The 16,974-nt window shown below is 34.8% G+C and overlaps 1 protein-coding gene across 1 annotated transcript in view; it reads left to right on the top strand.

The window, feature by feature from the left end:
• The first annotated feature begins 454 nt into the window (after window positions 1-454).
• The window catches only part of LOC120353490, a 45,148-nt gene continuing 28,628 nt past the window's right edge, over window positions 455-16,974 (top strand). The window contains exon 1 of the mRNA XM_039437311.1: window positions 455-877. Within this exon, the coding sequence (XP_039293245.1) occupies window positions 455-877 (423 nt within the window). The remainder of the gene's footprint in view (window positions 878-16,974) is intronic.

Genomic DNA, 16,974 nt, shown 5'->3' with positions numbered 1-16,974 from the left:
TTCTGAGTGAAAAGTGTGTCACCAAATTTTTCGTTTGAACATTGCTCTCTTTAAAAATTAGGTTCTGTTTCTTTAAAAAAACAATTATCAAACTATCAATAAATTATGGTGTTTTGGATCTATCAGCCTTAAGATGATCCATTCGCCAATAAATACGCCAACAAAACTACCACCATCCGCGCAGCTAGAATACGAGGAAGAGGAGGAAAAGGATGAAATGAATATGCCTCCCGAATTGCCACCGAAAAGTAAAAACGATAGCGGAATACGTTTCGAGGTACGTTCTCTTAAAATTATAAAACACAAAGAAATTTCTGAAATGGGGGAGTGAAATTTTCTTGAAAAAGAAAGTATCCAGAGAGGACTATGATTCGTTTTTAAATGTGTGCAATGAACTTAACATAAGTATCGAAAGAATAGACGTTAAGCACATATACAAGATAACAACGCGGAAATGTTTGGAAAAATTCACACTCTGGAGCAGAGTGTGAATAAACTAGCAAGTGAAGTTGCAAAAAGCCACAACAAGCCGATCTCATTTGCTGAGGCCGTGCAACTGCCAAAGAAGAGGACCGCACCTTCTACATTATCGAGTGCCGCCTCCACTGCTGCAGCCAGGGAGTCTCCGCCCCGGACCAAGAAGCTGTCGCCCAAGGAGAATGTGATCATCCTGAAGCCAGCAAAAATAAATGGAACGGAAAAGGAACAAAGCGGAAAAATTCGAGAAACAATAAAGAAGAACATCACCCGTGAACAAAATTTGAACATTAAAAAAGCTGTTGATGTCCGTGGTGGGGGTGTGCTGTTGGTGCTTCACCCAAGGGCCAATAAGGAAAATGTTTTGGGTGATAAGGTCCTGCAACATCCAAACATAAAGGTAAGCGAGCCACAATCCAAATTGCCAAGAATATTCTGTATCACGTCGCTGCAGATATAACTGCTGCTGAATTGGCAAACGATGTGTATGAGAGAATCTCGAGTCATCGTCACTGAGTAGGGAAAATTTCTTGAAAAACTTTAGGCCGATTTTTAAAATAGGACCGAAAAACAAAAACACCGTGCACTGGGTAGTGGAGTGCACTGGTGAATTAAGAAAAGAATTTATTAACAAATCGCGGATTGGTATTGATTGGAGGGTGTGCCGAGTTGGAGACTATGTTGCCGTCTCTCGTTGCTTCAAGTGCCAAAAAATTGGACATATCAGTAAGCATTGCACTCAAGCACAAAACACCTGTGCTCACTGTTCCACTACAGGACATGATGTTAAAGAGTGCCCTAATAGAGACAAAAAGCCCTCATGTTTAAATTGCCGCAATGATAAAAAAGCTTTCGATCACAAAGTAGGTGACAGAGAGTGCCCTTCCTATCAAAAAGCGTTACAACAAATAATTGATAGAACTGATTATGGAATCTGAAAGAAAAATATTCAATATACTGAGGATAGATAAAAATAATAGTGATAGTAAAATCAAGCAATCAACCCAACACAAAATGATTACTTTAAATTCCATCCTTAACAAAATTGTAGTTTCTGCGTAACAACTAATACTGATAAAAGTAAGATAAGTCTGGTTTATAATTTTGGTGAGAGGGTTGATGTTATGATATCTTTTACAAAAATAGGAAATAGTATTAAAACATCCAAAGGACTCTCTCTGCTTAGAAATAAAAAATATTTCTCTCTTGAAGAATGGAATCGCCTGAATGTGTTACGAGATTCTAATTGTATAAGAGTTTTGTTTTCTGATAAAAACATTCCTATTTTCATATTAAATGATGGTGAAAATGGGGTACTTATTGATCTTTTGAATAGAATAAATGATTGGAGTAAATTCAATTACCCTTTGATTATAGGAATTGATTCTTTTAACAATCTGGTGAAACTTATTTTGATATTCCTGCCACTGAACTCTTGAGTACTGTCATAGGAGCTAGAGATTTGAAGTTTATTTTTTATTATCGAGGTTATTGTGAAATTAATTTTCTTAATATACCTAAGCTATCTGATAGTCCGGGAGTTGAGTACCCTGTAGGATTCTTTGAAGGTAATAATAAACGTGAAGCTTCATAAACTCTATGATTGAATTACGGACCCTACTTCAAAACACTGATAACGAAAATGCTAAAATATATAAAAATATTCTTCTTAGGATCACGCATAGAAACATGTCAATATCAGGTGATGAACTAATAAGCGTCCTGAATAACAATATGAACATCTATGATAATAATTTGAAAAGATTCCTATTCAAAACAAACTCTAAATACCGAATGGGATATTGCTTGGAGCAGGGTGGAAGTTACGTAGAATTTCAAGAGGATACTTTAAAATTCTCTACTAAAGAACGATATGTTTTAGTCACACGTAATACTACACTTATGCTGAATAGCGAATTAATAAAAACTATAAATAGAATAACTCTTCATGAGTGTAAACTTCCTAAAATAAAGTGGTATGACGGTGTTCCCGGCTGTGGTAAATCTTACTTTATAGTCTCGCATCATGAGCCTGGCAAGGATCTAGTACTCACTCAAACACGGGCAGGTATTAAAGCAATCCGTGAAACTGTCATTGAAAGGTATGGTCGAAAACATTGTAATCGTCTTAAGCTTGATTACAGGACAGTTGGCTCATATATAATAAATCATAATCAGAATAAAACATACAATAGAGTTTTTATTGATGAAGCTCTACTTATGCATGCGGGTTACATCGGTTTTATTGCTAACTTGAGTAAGGCCTCAGAAATAATTGTAGTTGGTGACGCAAACCAAATACCCTACATTGAGAGAAGTAATTATGCCACAAGATGGCATAAAATTTCAGAATTCTGCGAACCTTTTACAAAACAAACGGTAACTCGTAGATGTCCTATCGATGTTTGTTTTGTCCTTTCCACTGTCTATGAAAATATTACGACGCTTAATGAAAGAGCTATCTCAATTCTGCCTACTTACAGAAATGGGGAATACCATCTGATACAACCCGACACTTTGATATTAACATTCACCCAAGAAGAAAAACTTATGGTGGGTGATACTATAAAGTGGAGAGAGGATGTTGCACTTCACACAATCCACGAAGCACAAGGGCTAACTCATAAAAATGTTATTCTAATCAGAATTAAGTACAAGGAGAATGAAATCTATAACAGCATGCCCCATGCGATTGTTGCCTTGTCTAGACACACTGAAACTTTCAGGTATTTAACAACCAGTCTGGTAGATGATGCTGTGGACAAACTAATTAAAAAACTTAAATTCATAGATAGTGAGGGGCTTGTTGAATGGAACAAGGAAAAGAGAAGTGGACCTGATGATATAAGTTATGAGTGACACTGAAGAGGTTCTTAATATTTTAGAAACAGAAAATGAAACAGATGTAATCGACGATTATTTGAACTATCACTTTCACGAGGACAGAAATAAAGATGCTGAGTGTTTCAATATTATGTCTATGAATATACGTAGTTTGAATGCTAATTTCGATCAGTTTATTTGCTGCCTCAATGAATTGAAAACTGATATTCACATTATAATATTAACTGAGACCTGGTTGACTGCAGATATGCCGTTCATTTTCAACATTCCTGGATATACGGCAATAAATAAGTACACTAAACAGAATAAATGTGATGGATTATGCATGTACATAAAAGATTGCATAGGATTCAATGAAGTTTCACTCGATATCTCTGATGCCAATGTAGTTAGTGCTGACTTAAGAATTGATGATTTTATTGTGAAGGTGATTGGGGTTTATAGATCACCAAGTAATCAAAATATTGATAATTTTCTTAATAGTCTGAGTAATGAAATCAGTAAAATTCCTAATGGAATAAATGTATGTGTGGCGGGAGACATGAATATAAATACACATTCAACTAGTGTTCCTGTTCAAGATTATCTGCATATTTTCAATAGTAATGGCTATAAGTCTTACATAAATGGTGATACCCGAGTAACAACCACAACAAATTCTTGCATTGACCACATTTTTTATAAAAATTCAGGCAACCATTCTATGTTCACTAAAGGAGTATATTTAGGACAACCATAACTGACCACTACGCGGTTGTACTGAACTTGGTGAAGGTCCCTATCAATAAGGATAATAGAAACGTATTGATAAACACATTAACTAGAACCAACTATCATGCACTATTGGAACGCATAAGGAATGAAGATTGGGGAGAAATCTATACCGTGAATGGAAGCATTGACACTATTATGGATAAATTTGTCGATCGTTTGACCAGTCTCATCAATCAATGCAAGAAGGTAAAAGTGATACCTAACAGACTTCGTCCCCTGAAGCCCTGGATATCTGAAGGCATCATAAGATCAATAATCACGCGGGACAAAATGCATTCTAGACTCAGAAGAGATCCTAATAACAATATCTTAAAGAATGAATATAAGGCTTATCGTAATGGTTTGAATAAGATCATAAATCATGCAAAGGAAGTCTACTATAAAGGGAAAATTGAAAATTGTAATAACAACAGCATGAAGTTGTGGAAGTGCATAAACGAGGTTATAGGTGAGGCCAGTATCAAGGAAAAGAGTACTGAACTTGATGCTCACTCCCTCAACAATTATTTCACAAATGTGGGTAAATTACAAGCTCAAACTATCAATATCCCTGATAATACTGGTGATCGATTTCCTGCAATACAGATCGATAATACGTTTTTTATGAGACCAACGTGCCCAGTTGAAGTTGAGGCAACTATTAAAAATCTAAAGAACAACTGCAGTCCTGGTATTGATGGTCTAGGTAATATTACGCTGAAGAAAATAGCCAATTTTATATCTCAACCTCTCGCTTTCATTTTTAATAGATGCTTTGAGGAGGGATATTTTCCCGAGCACCTCAAATCAGCCAAAATAAAACCTCTATTCAAACAAGGTGACCCGACTAATCCCTGTAATTATAGACCGATTAGTCTTATCAGCAACCTTGCTAAAATAATGGAGAAACTAATAAAGTCAAGAGTTGTTTCTTTCTTGAATCTTAACAAAATAATCAACAAGAACCAATTCGGTTTCCAAAATAGTAAAAGTACATCTGACGCTCTAATAAAATTCATCAATACTTTATCTGATAAAATAAACTCCAATAAGAAAACTATTGCGGTCTTCCTGGATATACGCAAAGCTTTTGATACAATACCTCATAATACTTTGTTCAATAAACTAGAGTCCTATGGTTTCAGAGGAGTCTCGCTTAAATTGTTCAAAAGCTATCTGAGTAATAGAACCCAGTCCCTAACCATAAATGATCAATCTAGTGTAACTAACTTAACTTCTTATGGTCTTCCTCAAGGTACTGTACTTTCTCCCATCCTTTTCATACTCTATGTAAATGACTTTTTAAATTTAAGACTTCTAAACTCAACTGTGATATCCTTTGCAGATGATACTGCAGCTATTTTTCACGGAAATTCATGGAATGAAGTTCATACTATAGCTGAAAATAATATGCTTTTAATTAAGAAGTGGTTAGATAAGAATACCTTAAGTTTAAATATTGAAAAAACTAATTACATTACTTTCTCTGCAAATAGAGTAGGGCAGCCTAACGAGAATCAAGATTTGAGACTCCATTCTCAGTGCAATTTAAACTTGGGTAATTGTGATTGTCCCACCATTAAAAAAGTCAATAATACTAAGTATTTGGGAATTATAATTGATGAAAACCTTAAATGGGATGTTCATATTAAATACATATGTAGAAAAATTAGATATTTATCCTTTAAATTTTACCAAGTTAACAGAATTCTTAATAAGAACCACCTGAAAATGATGTATCATGCTCTAGTCAAGTCAATTCTGCAGTATGGCATAGTTGTTTGGGGAGGCTGTTTCAACTGTCATATTGCTGAATTATTTGTAGCACAAAAACTGATAATTAAAACTATATTAAACAAACCCAGGCTCTATCCAACGGATATGGTTTTTAGTGATTTTGAGGTCATGACTATACGTCAATTATACATAAAAACCGTAATTGAGTACTTAATAAAATATAGATCCGATTTTCCTCTCACAATAAACTCTACTCTTAATTATTATAATCTAAGGGCCACTGCTAACAAATATGTAACCTATAACACTAATATTGAATGTATAAGGAGGCAATTAATTTACATAGGTACTAAAATAATAAACCTCATTCCGAATCACTTTCTCATGGACAATAAGATCAGCGGAAAAATTAAACTGGATATAAAAAACTGGACATACAGTAATTTCTTCTTCCATTTAGATATATGACTCGAGATTTCTGCTCCAGCATTTTTTTTTTTTTTTCATTAGTTTTTTCATTTTTCAGTGGACTCGCTTACCTTTATTTTAAGTACCTATTCCTCTGTTTTCTTCCTTCCCCCATTTCTCCCTTCCTTTTTTCCTCATTACTTCTCTTCTCTTCTTTGCCTGCCTATTACATGGGAAACCATAGTTGGCTAGGTATCTTCCTCTCTTTTTTCTCTTCTCCAACACACCCAAACACTAAGCCCATGGTTTTTTATATTTGTAACATTTTATTGTGTTTTATTTGTTTCGTAAATCTTTGTAATTTTGTTTTGTCTTGTTTTGTGTGTTTTTAATAAAATTAATTGAAAAAAAATTGAAAAAAAAAGCTTACTTATCAGGTAACTGTATATTAGATAAGAGTACCGTTCTGTACCGAATATTTTCTAGAAAATTATTCAATAAAATTATAATTATTTTGCAAATAAAGCACAAATTATGTACGAATTGCTCATTGAATTTGAGGTTACACTTTGTTTACTATCGATCAGATGTTTTTAAAAACAGTTCGAACGCAGCTGACTGATTCAAAGTATTGTCAAATGTCATGCTGGCTTCACGTAAGATATAATACCATCTCTAAAAATTATAAAACTATCAATAAAGGACCAAGAATTTCAAATAAAAAAATAAAATGTATGTATTATCGTTGAAATTATTTATTATTTAAGAAATTATATTATATATCAGGTCTTATTGTAACTAACTAGGTCATAGCATGAAATTATATTATTGATAAAACGGCAGAAATTAATTATAACAGTCTCAAACCTAATAAAAATTGTACAAGAATATTAATTTATTAATGATTTAATTCAACTGAACCACATGGTAATTAATCTCTTTGGCAAGCCTAAGCCAATCATAGTGCATAGAAATAGCACCAAGAAGGTGATCGTTTGAAAGCAACACATGTTAATCTATTATCAGACAACAACCCTGTCTTATCATTTACGCTAGCACATGTACATTGTATGAGAGAAACTATGTCTAGAAGATTAAGCAGTTTTAAGAATTACCTAAATTGAATTATTATTGTAATTAAAGGAATTATATTCTACTGCCTGCCACTGACGTCACGTTTACGTCACAATCGTTCTACCAATGACGAATTTTTATGCAAATTTATTACATCGAGATTCTGAGAAGAAAGGTCTAGCCAAGAAGCCGAGAGAAAAGACAGCACTTCCCTTTTGAAATCCTCACTGTTCAGATCTCTTTTTATAGTTACCAAGACCTATTTGTGAAAATTTCTTGTTCGATTTTTATATGTTCCATTTGTGAGCCAATATTTTAGGCCAATCTGTTTGTTATTTGTAAATTTATTTTTCATCAATCGATAAATTTAAAAGCTTAAAGTAAATTATCCCTTAATTAATTTGGTGAAGGAGATATTTAAATTAAAATTCCACACGTGCTGAAACCGAAGCCTGGATTGCCGCCGATCAAACGATTTTTGATCTAAAGAAGAAAACCACGACCACCAAGGAATTTCACGTGAGTTATAAGTTTTAAAAGGGGCCCCAATCTACGCTTCGAAAATATTTCAGTGCAGAAAAATATAAAATTTTCTTCGTTAAATTATTGGCCACGCCGACAAGCGCTTTAGCATTTAAGAGCCTAGAATTTATTCCTATTAAATTTGTAACAACTTGTAGTTAATTAGCTATCCTCTGCTGCCTGAACCACGACCCCGAGCAATTTTAAAATATTTTATAATTCATTTTTTCACTATTTTTTCAAAACTGTTCAATTTTATCAATTGTAAAAATTCTGTCGAATCACGCATGGTATCATGCAAGCACCAGAAAATTTTTAACTATTCTGTTAATGCTAAATTATTATCAACCTGTAAATCAAATTCTGAATCTGCACTGTATGATCATATATTTTATTATAATATATTTCAGTTTCGTTAATTCGCTTTCTGAGTTCGATTATTTCTTAAGCCTGTCAATTATTGTGTCTGATACGTTCTATATCATCAAGAACCGATCGAATACGATCATTGGAATAATTGAATTAAGCTGGATATTGGAACAGGTCTAAGTGGATGTAGTGAGTGGGGTCAGATCGAGATATTTATTCTTTGTCCTTACCTGCTCATATATCAGCTTTTATCTGTTACCAACCTCGACTTAGGAGCGAATACATCAATTGTACAGCAGATGCAGCCAGAGATCATATAAATTCCTACAATAGAGCTTAAAATCCGACAAGACTCTGTTCTCGAAGTATATTCTGAACGATATTTGGTCCAATTACCGTATTTTAATCCTTCAGAACTTATTAGAGACGCAGTCCCGTAAATTATCTACATCGGGATTTTTGCTCGACCTGTATGATTTTGTATGCTCATTCTTCACAGGTAATAATTTTAAGGTATCCGTATTCAGTGTTTAGCGATCGCTACACTGCTTATAAAAATTTCATCATTATACAATCTGTCATTAGAAGAATCAAGGGTGAGCGAGCGTTTAGGCCTCCCGCGATTCCGACAATTGTATTGAATCTTGTAGTGAATCAATCAGTCTGGTGTACACTCAGCGTCCACACACGCAATTGCAAAATTTATAGCCCCTACACCATTGATTCAGTACAAGATTCACCATACATACGTGAGGCATTTGAATACAGCATTACATCACCCTACGTGTATTGTCCTATCCTTTGGAGGTGAGAGTGACTCCACCAGGAAGAGCTTCACATGATTTGGCGCCCAACGTGGGGCATTGAAGAGGTGGATAATCGACTACGAGGATTATTTAGTTGCTCAGTATACTATAGCGCTGACAATGGGAGAATTTTTGAAAAAAATTATGGTTGTGAATTTCTTCAGATTTAATATTAACTGTTCACTGTTATATAAAATAACAAGACGTACCATACCCAATTTTTTGAACAGAAAAGAAATTTATCGATTGATGAATTTTTAGAGAAAAAATCGAACTCAGAATTTTATTATTGTGTTATTCGAAAATTGGTCATACTATAAGTCATAGGTATAAGAAATACCATAAGAAAGGTCATATTATTTGAAGAATATTAGGTCTATATTGAAACAATTCATAAAAATTTACAGAAAAGAGGATTGAAGTTATTTACATTTTTAAAAAGTTTTTAAAGCATAAAGAGGGAAGTAAAATTAAATCACGGATATATTGCGGAATAATTCAAGCAGAGTATCACTGCTTTTATATAAAATTTTGCGAAGAATACTAGCCCTATATATAGAATTGCGGCAAGAAATTATAAAAGTAAAATATTCATAATAATAGTAATAATAAATTATAAGAGACGTACCTTCGTTACCGCATAAGTGTTCACTGTGTATCCTGTATGTTCTTGTCATTTTTATGTTAACGATATTGCTAATTTGATTCACTTCATCACTGAACATATTATTGAATCACACTTTTGTATTTCTTCATTGAACGAATTTTTCACACTATTTCCATTTTTTGATCATTTACTTATAATCGTTTCACATAACCTCACATGTTTGCGGTCGTTTCAACACACTTGCATCGTTATAACATTAAATAAATTATGGAAGGTCCACACAGCATCCTGGAGGCCACATCAGCGATTTCAGAGACGAAAGATGTCGCGCGGGAGAAACGCCCATGTACCACCGTTCCAGAAGTCCAGACGCCTGCACCTCACACCACAGAGTTTCCGCCGCCGACCGAAGGCTACATACCCACCCTTCCCGTGCTAGAGATGAGCATCATCCTGAAAGCATTAAATGATGCACATGAAGAAATCACACGATCAAATGAAGAATTAAAGAAGGAAATCCAAGAAGTAAAAGAAGAAAAGAAACAAATAAATGAAACACTAAACAATATGATTACAGACACAAACAAGCAAATGAAGAACTAATTAGAAAAACAGCGAGCAAATAAGAACAATTAAAAGAATCCGACAGATGCGGAACACAATGAACAGAGTTTCAAGAAACCAGAACAAAAGTTGAGGGAAGCGGAAGAAAGCAGGATATTAGGATGGCAAATTGAGGAGAAGTGTCAGCAACGGAAGTCAATATGGACCAAGCCTGAACCCACGCATGCAGAAGTAAACACACTCGAAGGAGAGGTCATAAAACAACAAGCAAACGTGACACATGTATGGGAGACCAACCTACCGAGAAGTCAGGACTGAGTCGCGCCGCACCCCAGAACGCCGAGAGGACCAGCCGACATCACCCGCCAGCCGAGGACGACATCCATCAAGTAGAGGGACAGCCCGTACCACCGCGCGCCGGACACCAGGAGTCCAAGGACGTTGCCCACCACGTTGAAGAGCAGCCCGGACCGCCGACCGCCCACATCACCGTCCATCCACCGAGGACAGCGCCTGCAACATATAAACCCAGCATTCATGAGGATAGTCACCTAAACAATAGAAATGAAACAGAAACCCACAACAAATTGAAATCACAACTGAAAATAAAAACCTATGAATCAAAACAGCAAACAAGGAGGATTGCAATACGTCAAAGAAGAAAACCATCTACTAGAGTTCATTCACACCGCCGTCATGTTAGGCTAAAATCGTACATCAAGCTTCCTACCAGCATACAAGAAAAAAGGAAAACAATATCAAGAAGGACCTACAACCACCGCAGTCATGTCCGGTTGAAATCAAACAGACTGTACACCAGCATGCAGAAAAGAAAAATACTATCAACCAGAATCAACACACATCACCGGCATGTCAGGTTTAAAAAGATCAAACTACATGCCACCGGTAAACAAAGAAGGACAACATTGGCTGAAGAGATCTACCTACTTCGCCGGCACATTCGTTTTAAACAAAGCTTGATAAAACAGATAGTTGCAAATTGGAATGGAAACTTGAAACAAATCAGAAATCAAATTTAGATGGGGGCTTAAGGAAGAAATAATTTTCCAATCAACTAGAAACTACATTTGTGGAATACACCAATTATCAAACACTTCATAATCACAGCCTACCCACCGAATCATATCTTTGCAGCTAGCATTTTTCTACTGCAGCCTAATCAACATAACCTAAACTTCGCCGCATCTCAGCAATAAGGAAATATTATTAATCACTTCAAATGAAGAAACCGAAATCAACTTTAATAACAGAAGAAAATAAAACTACAAAACAACTCTAAAAATTTACCAACCTGATCAAGCCGTCTGCCTCATGCTACAATCATCACAGAAACAATCACCTAGTACCATCCGCACAACTGAAAAATAGAAACAAGAATTATAGTATCCACGGAAAATAATTGTAAATTAGAAATAACATGAAGTTAGTAGTGAATAGGAGGAAAGAAAATAAACAAAGTTTATTTGAAAAAATGTGTAAATCTAACCTCGAAATACAAAATCGATAGAAAAATCTATTCAGAGTCAAAGCCTGTTTGATAATTTTCTTCGTCCCCACCAACCAATGTGTATGAAATCATAGAGTCATTTTAATAGAATCGAAGCAATATCGTTATTAATTAATGTAACCTATTATTTAATGTGGAATTATAAGTAAAAAACGCAATCAAAAAATATATATTTATGTTAATTTGCACGAAATGCGCATGTTCTATGTCATATGAATGTATTGCTAAAAAAGCTAAAAAGAAAATGAAATTCTTACCTTAAAATGTGAAATTTATTATTGTCGCATCAAAGATCATGAATTGTAATTCAAATCGATAAATGTAATCTTGAAGACTTAACATTTGTAACCAGCATTGATAGAAATCAAGAAAACCATTTCAAGTGTAACCCTGTTTGTACACAACGTACTAAGCGCAGATAAGAAATTTGCTCGAGTCAAACGGTAGACGATTGTCAAGTCACCGAAGTAAAATCACACTCTCACCCAATTTATGTAAAAGCCAGAATAAAGAGTCGAAACCTGTAATAACCATGAAAAATTATGAAAATCTATATTTGTTGCAAATACTGTTCGAATCTTAAGGAGTAATATGTGAAATCTTGTATATTTGTTATAGTTATGGGTCTGCTCATAAGCCACCCGTGAATGGAAGTTGTGGAGTTGTTTTAATGAAGGATCCAAAGAGACCTCATTAATTATTGTATTTCGATTGTATCCAATGAAAGAACAATCATTATTTATTTCTCGATAGCCAAAAGTGCACGATATATTGTTTTTAGTGTTAAGTGTGGAGTTTTTGTAGAAGTAGGAGATAAATGTGTATTCATCACAAATCTCTATCGTATTTTCAATAGTCATTGTTTCGACTCGTCTCCCAATTACCTATTTAAAATACCGGGGGCTTTTGTGTGATGAATCTTTCAATAGATCTCATGAGAAGAGAAAATTGTGATTACCTTTTAAAATGAAAGAATTTGCTAAAGGATAGTTAGCGACCGAGCGATAAAGCTTACTTATCAGTAACTGTATATTAGATAAGAGTACCGTTCTGTATCGAATATTTTCTAGAAAATTATTCAATAAAATTATAATTATTTTGCAAATAAAGCACAAATTATGTACGAATTGCTCATTGAATTTGAGGTTACACTTTGTTTACTATCGATCAGATGTTTTTAAAACAGTTCGAACGCAGCTGACTGATTCAAAGTATTGTCAAATGTCATGCTGGCTTCACGTAAGATATAATACCATCTCTAAAATTATAAAACTATCAATAAAGGACCAAGAATTTCAATAAAAAAATAAAATGTATGTATTATCGTTGAAATTATTTATTATTTAAGAAATTATATTATATGTCAGGTCTTATTGTAACTAACTAGGTCATAGCATGAAATTATATTATTGATAAAACGGCAGAAATTAATTATAACAGTCTCAAACCTAATAAAAATTGTATAAGAATATTAATTTATTAATGATTAATTCAACTGAACCACATGGTAATTAAATCTCTTTGGCAAGCCTAAGCCAATCATAGTGCATAGAATAGCACCAAAGGTGATCGTTTGAAAGCAACACATGTTAATCTATTATCAGACAACACCCTGCCTTATCATATACGCTAGCACATGTACATTGTATGAGAGAAACTATGTCTAGAAGATTAAGCAGTTTTAAGAATTACATAAATTGAATTATTATTGTAATTAAAGGAATTATATTCTACTGCCTGCCACTGACGTCACGTCTACGTCACAATCGTTCTACCAATGGCAAATTTTTATGCAAATTATTACATCGAGATTCTGAGAAGAAGGTCTAGCCAAGAAGCTTAGAGAAAAGACAGCACTTCCCTTTTGAAATCCTCACCGTTCAGATCTCTTTTTATAGTTACCAAGACCTATTTGTGAAAATTTGTTCGATTTTTATATGTTCTATTTGTGAGCCAATATTTTAGGCCAATCTATTTGTTATTTGTAAATTTATTTTTCATCAATCGATAAATTTAAAAGCTTAAAGTAAATTATCCCTTAATTAATTTGGTGAAGGAGATATTTAAATTAAAATTCCCCACGTGCTGAAACCGAAGCCTGGATTGCCGCCGATCAAACGATTTTTGATCTAAAGAAGAAAACCACGACCGCCAAGGAATTCACGTGAGTTATAAGTTTTAAGGGGCCCCAATCTACGCTTCGAAAATATTTCAGTGCAGAAAATATAAAATTTTCTTCGTTAAATTATTGGCCACGCCGACAAGCGCTTTAGCATTTAGAGCCTAGAATTTATTCATATTAATTTGTAAGAACTTGTAGTTGATTAGCTATCCTCCGCTGCCTGAACCACGACCCCGAGCAATTTTAAAATATTTTATAATTCATTTTTTCACTATTTTTTCAAAACTGTTCAATTTTATCAATTGTAAAATTCTGTCGAATCACGCATGGTATCATGCAAGCACAAGAAAATTTTTAACTATTCTGTTAATGCTAAATTATTATCAACCTGTAAATCAATTCTGAATCTGCACTGTATGATCATATTTTTATTATAATATATTTCAGTTTTGTTAATTCGCTTTCTGAGTTCGATTATTTCTTAAGCCTGTCAATTATTGTGTCTGATACGTTCTATATCATCAAGAACCGATCGAATACGATCATTGGAATATTGAATTAAGCTGGATATTGGAACAGGTCTAAGTGGATGTAGTGAGTGGGTCAGATCGAGATATTTATTCTTTGTCCTTACCTGCTCATATATCAGCTTTTATCTGTTACCAACCTCGACTTAGGAGCGAATACATCAATTGTACAGCAGATGCAGCCAGAGATCATATAAATTCCTACAATAGAGCTTAAAACCCGACAAGACTCTGTTCTCGAAGTATATTCTGAACGATATTTGGTCCAAATACCGTATTTTAATCCTTCAGAACTTATTAGAGACGCAGTCCCGTAAATTCCTACATCGGGATTTTTGCTCGACCTGTATGATTTTGTATGCTCATTCTTCACAGGTAATAATTTTAAGGTATCCGTATTCAGTGTTTAGCGATCGCTACACTGCTTATAAAATTTCATCATTATACAATCTGTCATTAGAAGAATCAAGGGTGAGCGAGCGTTTAGGCCTCCCGCGATTCCGACAATTGTATTGAATCTTGTAGTGAATCAATCAGTCTGGTGTACACTCAGCGTCACACACGCATTGCAAAATTTATAGCCCCTACACCATTGATTCAGTACAAGATTCACCATACATACGTGAGGCATTTGAATACAGCATTAATCACTACGTGTATTGTCCATCCTTGGAGGTGAGTGACTCCACCAGGAAGAGCTTCACAATATTTAATGTGTTGTTTTTTCTGTAAAATTTGGACCCGGTTGCACAAGAACAGGTTGAATTTTAACTGTGATTAACTTCACGAGAACCAATCAGAAAAGACAGCTTGTCTGATTGGCTCTCGTGGAATTGATTACGGTTAAAATTTAACCGGCTTTTGTGCAACCGGCACGCAATATTTTTGTCTAGCCAGGGTAGATACATAGATAAATGTCTTTTATTTTCACTTTATAGCATAATGTGGAGATTTGATAATAATATAATAAAATAATATATCGTGTGACCTGGCTGGCTCAGGTCTGGTGTCAGAGTTTTCAGGTCACAACTGATCAATTTCAGGTCCTCTGACATGACCTAACGACTGCTTTTTAGGCAGCCGGGACCGACAGCTTAACGTGTCCATCCGAAACACGGGAGTGGCCCGAGAAAAATATCTTGCTCCGGCTGGGATTACAAAGCCAACATCCAATCCACTCGACTACGGCCACTCCTGATAATAAGATAAGGGTGATGTGAAGATTTGACTATTATTATATTACTTTCCTGTCCACTCATATCCTGATCATGGATGAAATGCATAATCCTTAAATTATTTATTTATTTAATCATTCAGAATCACACAGCTTCATGCCGAAATCGGTTCCAATTCTATCATATAATAATTCTTATCATCTATCAATATAATCATTTAATTTGCACTGCTGTTATAAGATTCGAAAATGAATTCCTTATTTTTAGAACTCGTGGCTGGGGCTCAAGGCTTCTTTTCCCAGTCACGCCAAAACCTATTGTATTTTTAATGATTTTTTTGCAATAAATTCATTATTCATTCATTTTATTCAATTCATTATCTTTAGCATTGATAGAACTGATTCGATTTGATTGAGATTCTCTGATAAAAATCTGGTGTGGTGCACTCACACAACTTTCCTTGCCGTTAAGAGAATTGATCACCTGACGCTAGTGTACTCGCGCATCTCAAGTCTACTATTCAAAGATATGAGACAGCTGGTGATAGGCCAATAACGCTGGAAACACACGAGGTCTGCTATCTCTTCGTAGTGAATGATTCGATAGAACCAACAGTTGCCAACAGTTTGCAATTTATTAATCACATTTTCTCGGATTTTAAGCTTATTTTCAATTCTAGGTGGAAATGTTACTGGACATTAATTGCAGAGATTTCCATGCTCAATCTTTTACACTTGAAATTTTTTATTGAAATTTCATATAAAGGCTGTTAATTGAGAATCTAAAATCAAACTTTGCATAGATGGGGCAAAGCTCCTGAAACTTTTACAGATATAGCACTCGTTGCAGTTGATAGAGCTTATCAAATGACTATTCCAGGTTTAAATTTGATCAAAATCGTTGGAGCCGTTTTCGAGAAAATCGCGAAAAACCCTGTTTTTGACAACATCTTCGCCATTTTAGCCGCCATCTTGGATTGCATTTGATCGAAATTGTTCGTGTCGAATCCTTATAGTGTAAGGACCTTACGTTCCAAATTCTCCAGTCATTCCGTACCTGGGAGATGAGATGTCGTGTACACCCAGACGCACATACACTCATACACACCACACACACCACACACACACACACCACACACACACCACACACACACACACACACACAACACACACATACAGACCAATACCCAAAACCACTTTTTGGACTCGTGGGACCTTGAACGTATAGAAATTAGAAATTGGGGTACCTTAATTTTTTTCGGAAAGCAATACTTCCCTTACCTATGGTAATAGGGCAAGGAAAGTAAAAAATACACATGAATAGACATAAATGGTGAGGAGATACAAATATAAATTTAGGTAGCCTGCAGTCAGTAGTTGGTGTAGAACATGATAATATCGTGTTAAAGAGGATGGGAAAGAGTAGACAATGAGGACGGACTGTGGAGCAGAAGGGGAGGAG

This window comes from Nilaparvata lugens, chromosome 11, assembly GCF_014356525.2.
Source record: "Nilaparvata lugens isolate BPH chromosome 11, ASM1435652v1, whole genome shotgun sequence".
NCBI classification, from domain to species: Eukaryota; Metazoa; Arthropoda; class Insecta; order Hemiptera; family Delphacidae; genus Nilaparvata; species Nilaparvata lugens.
The sequence above is the reverse complement of the archived record's forward strand: the minus strand, read 5'-3'. Positions and strand labels throughout refer to the sequence as shown.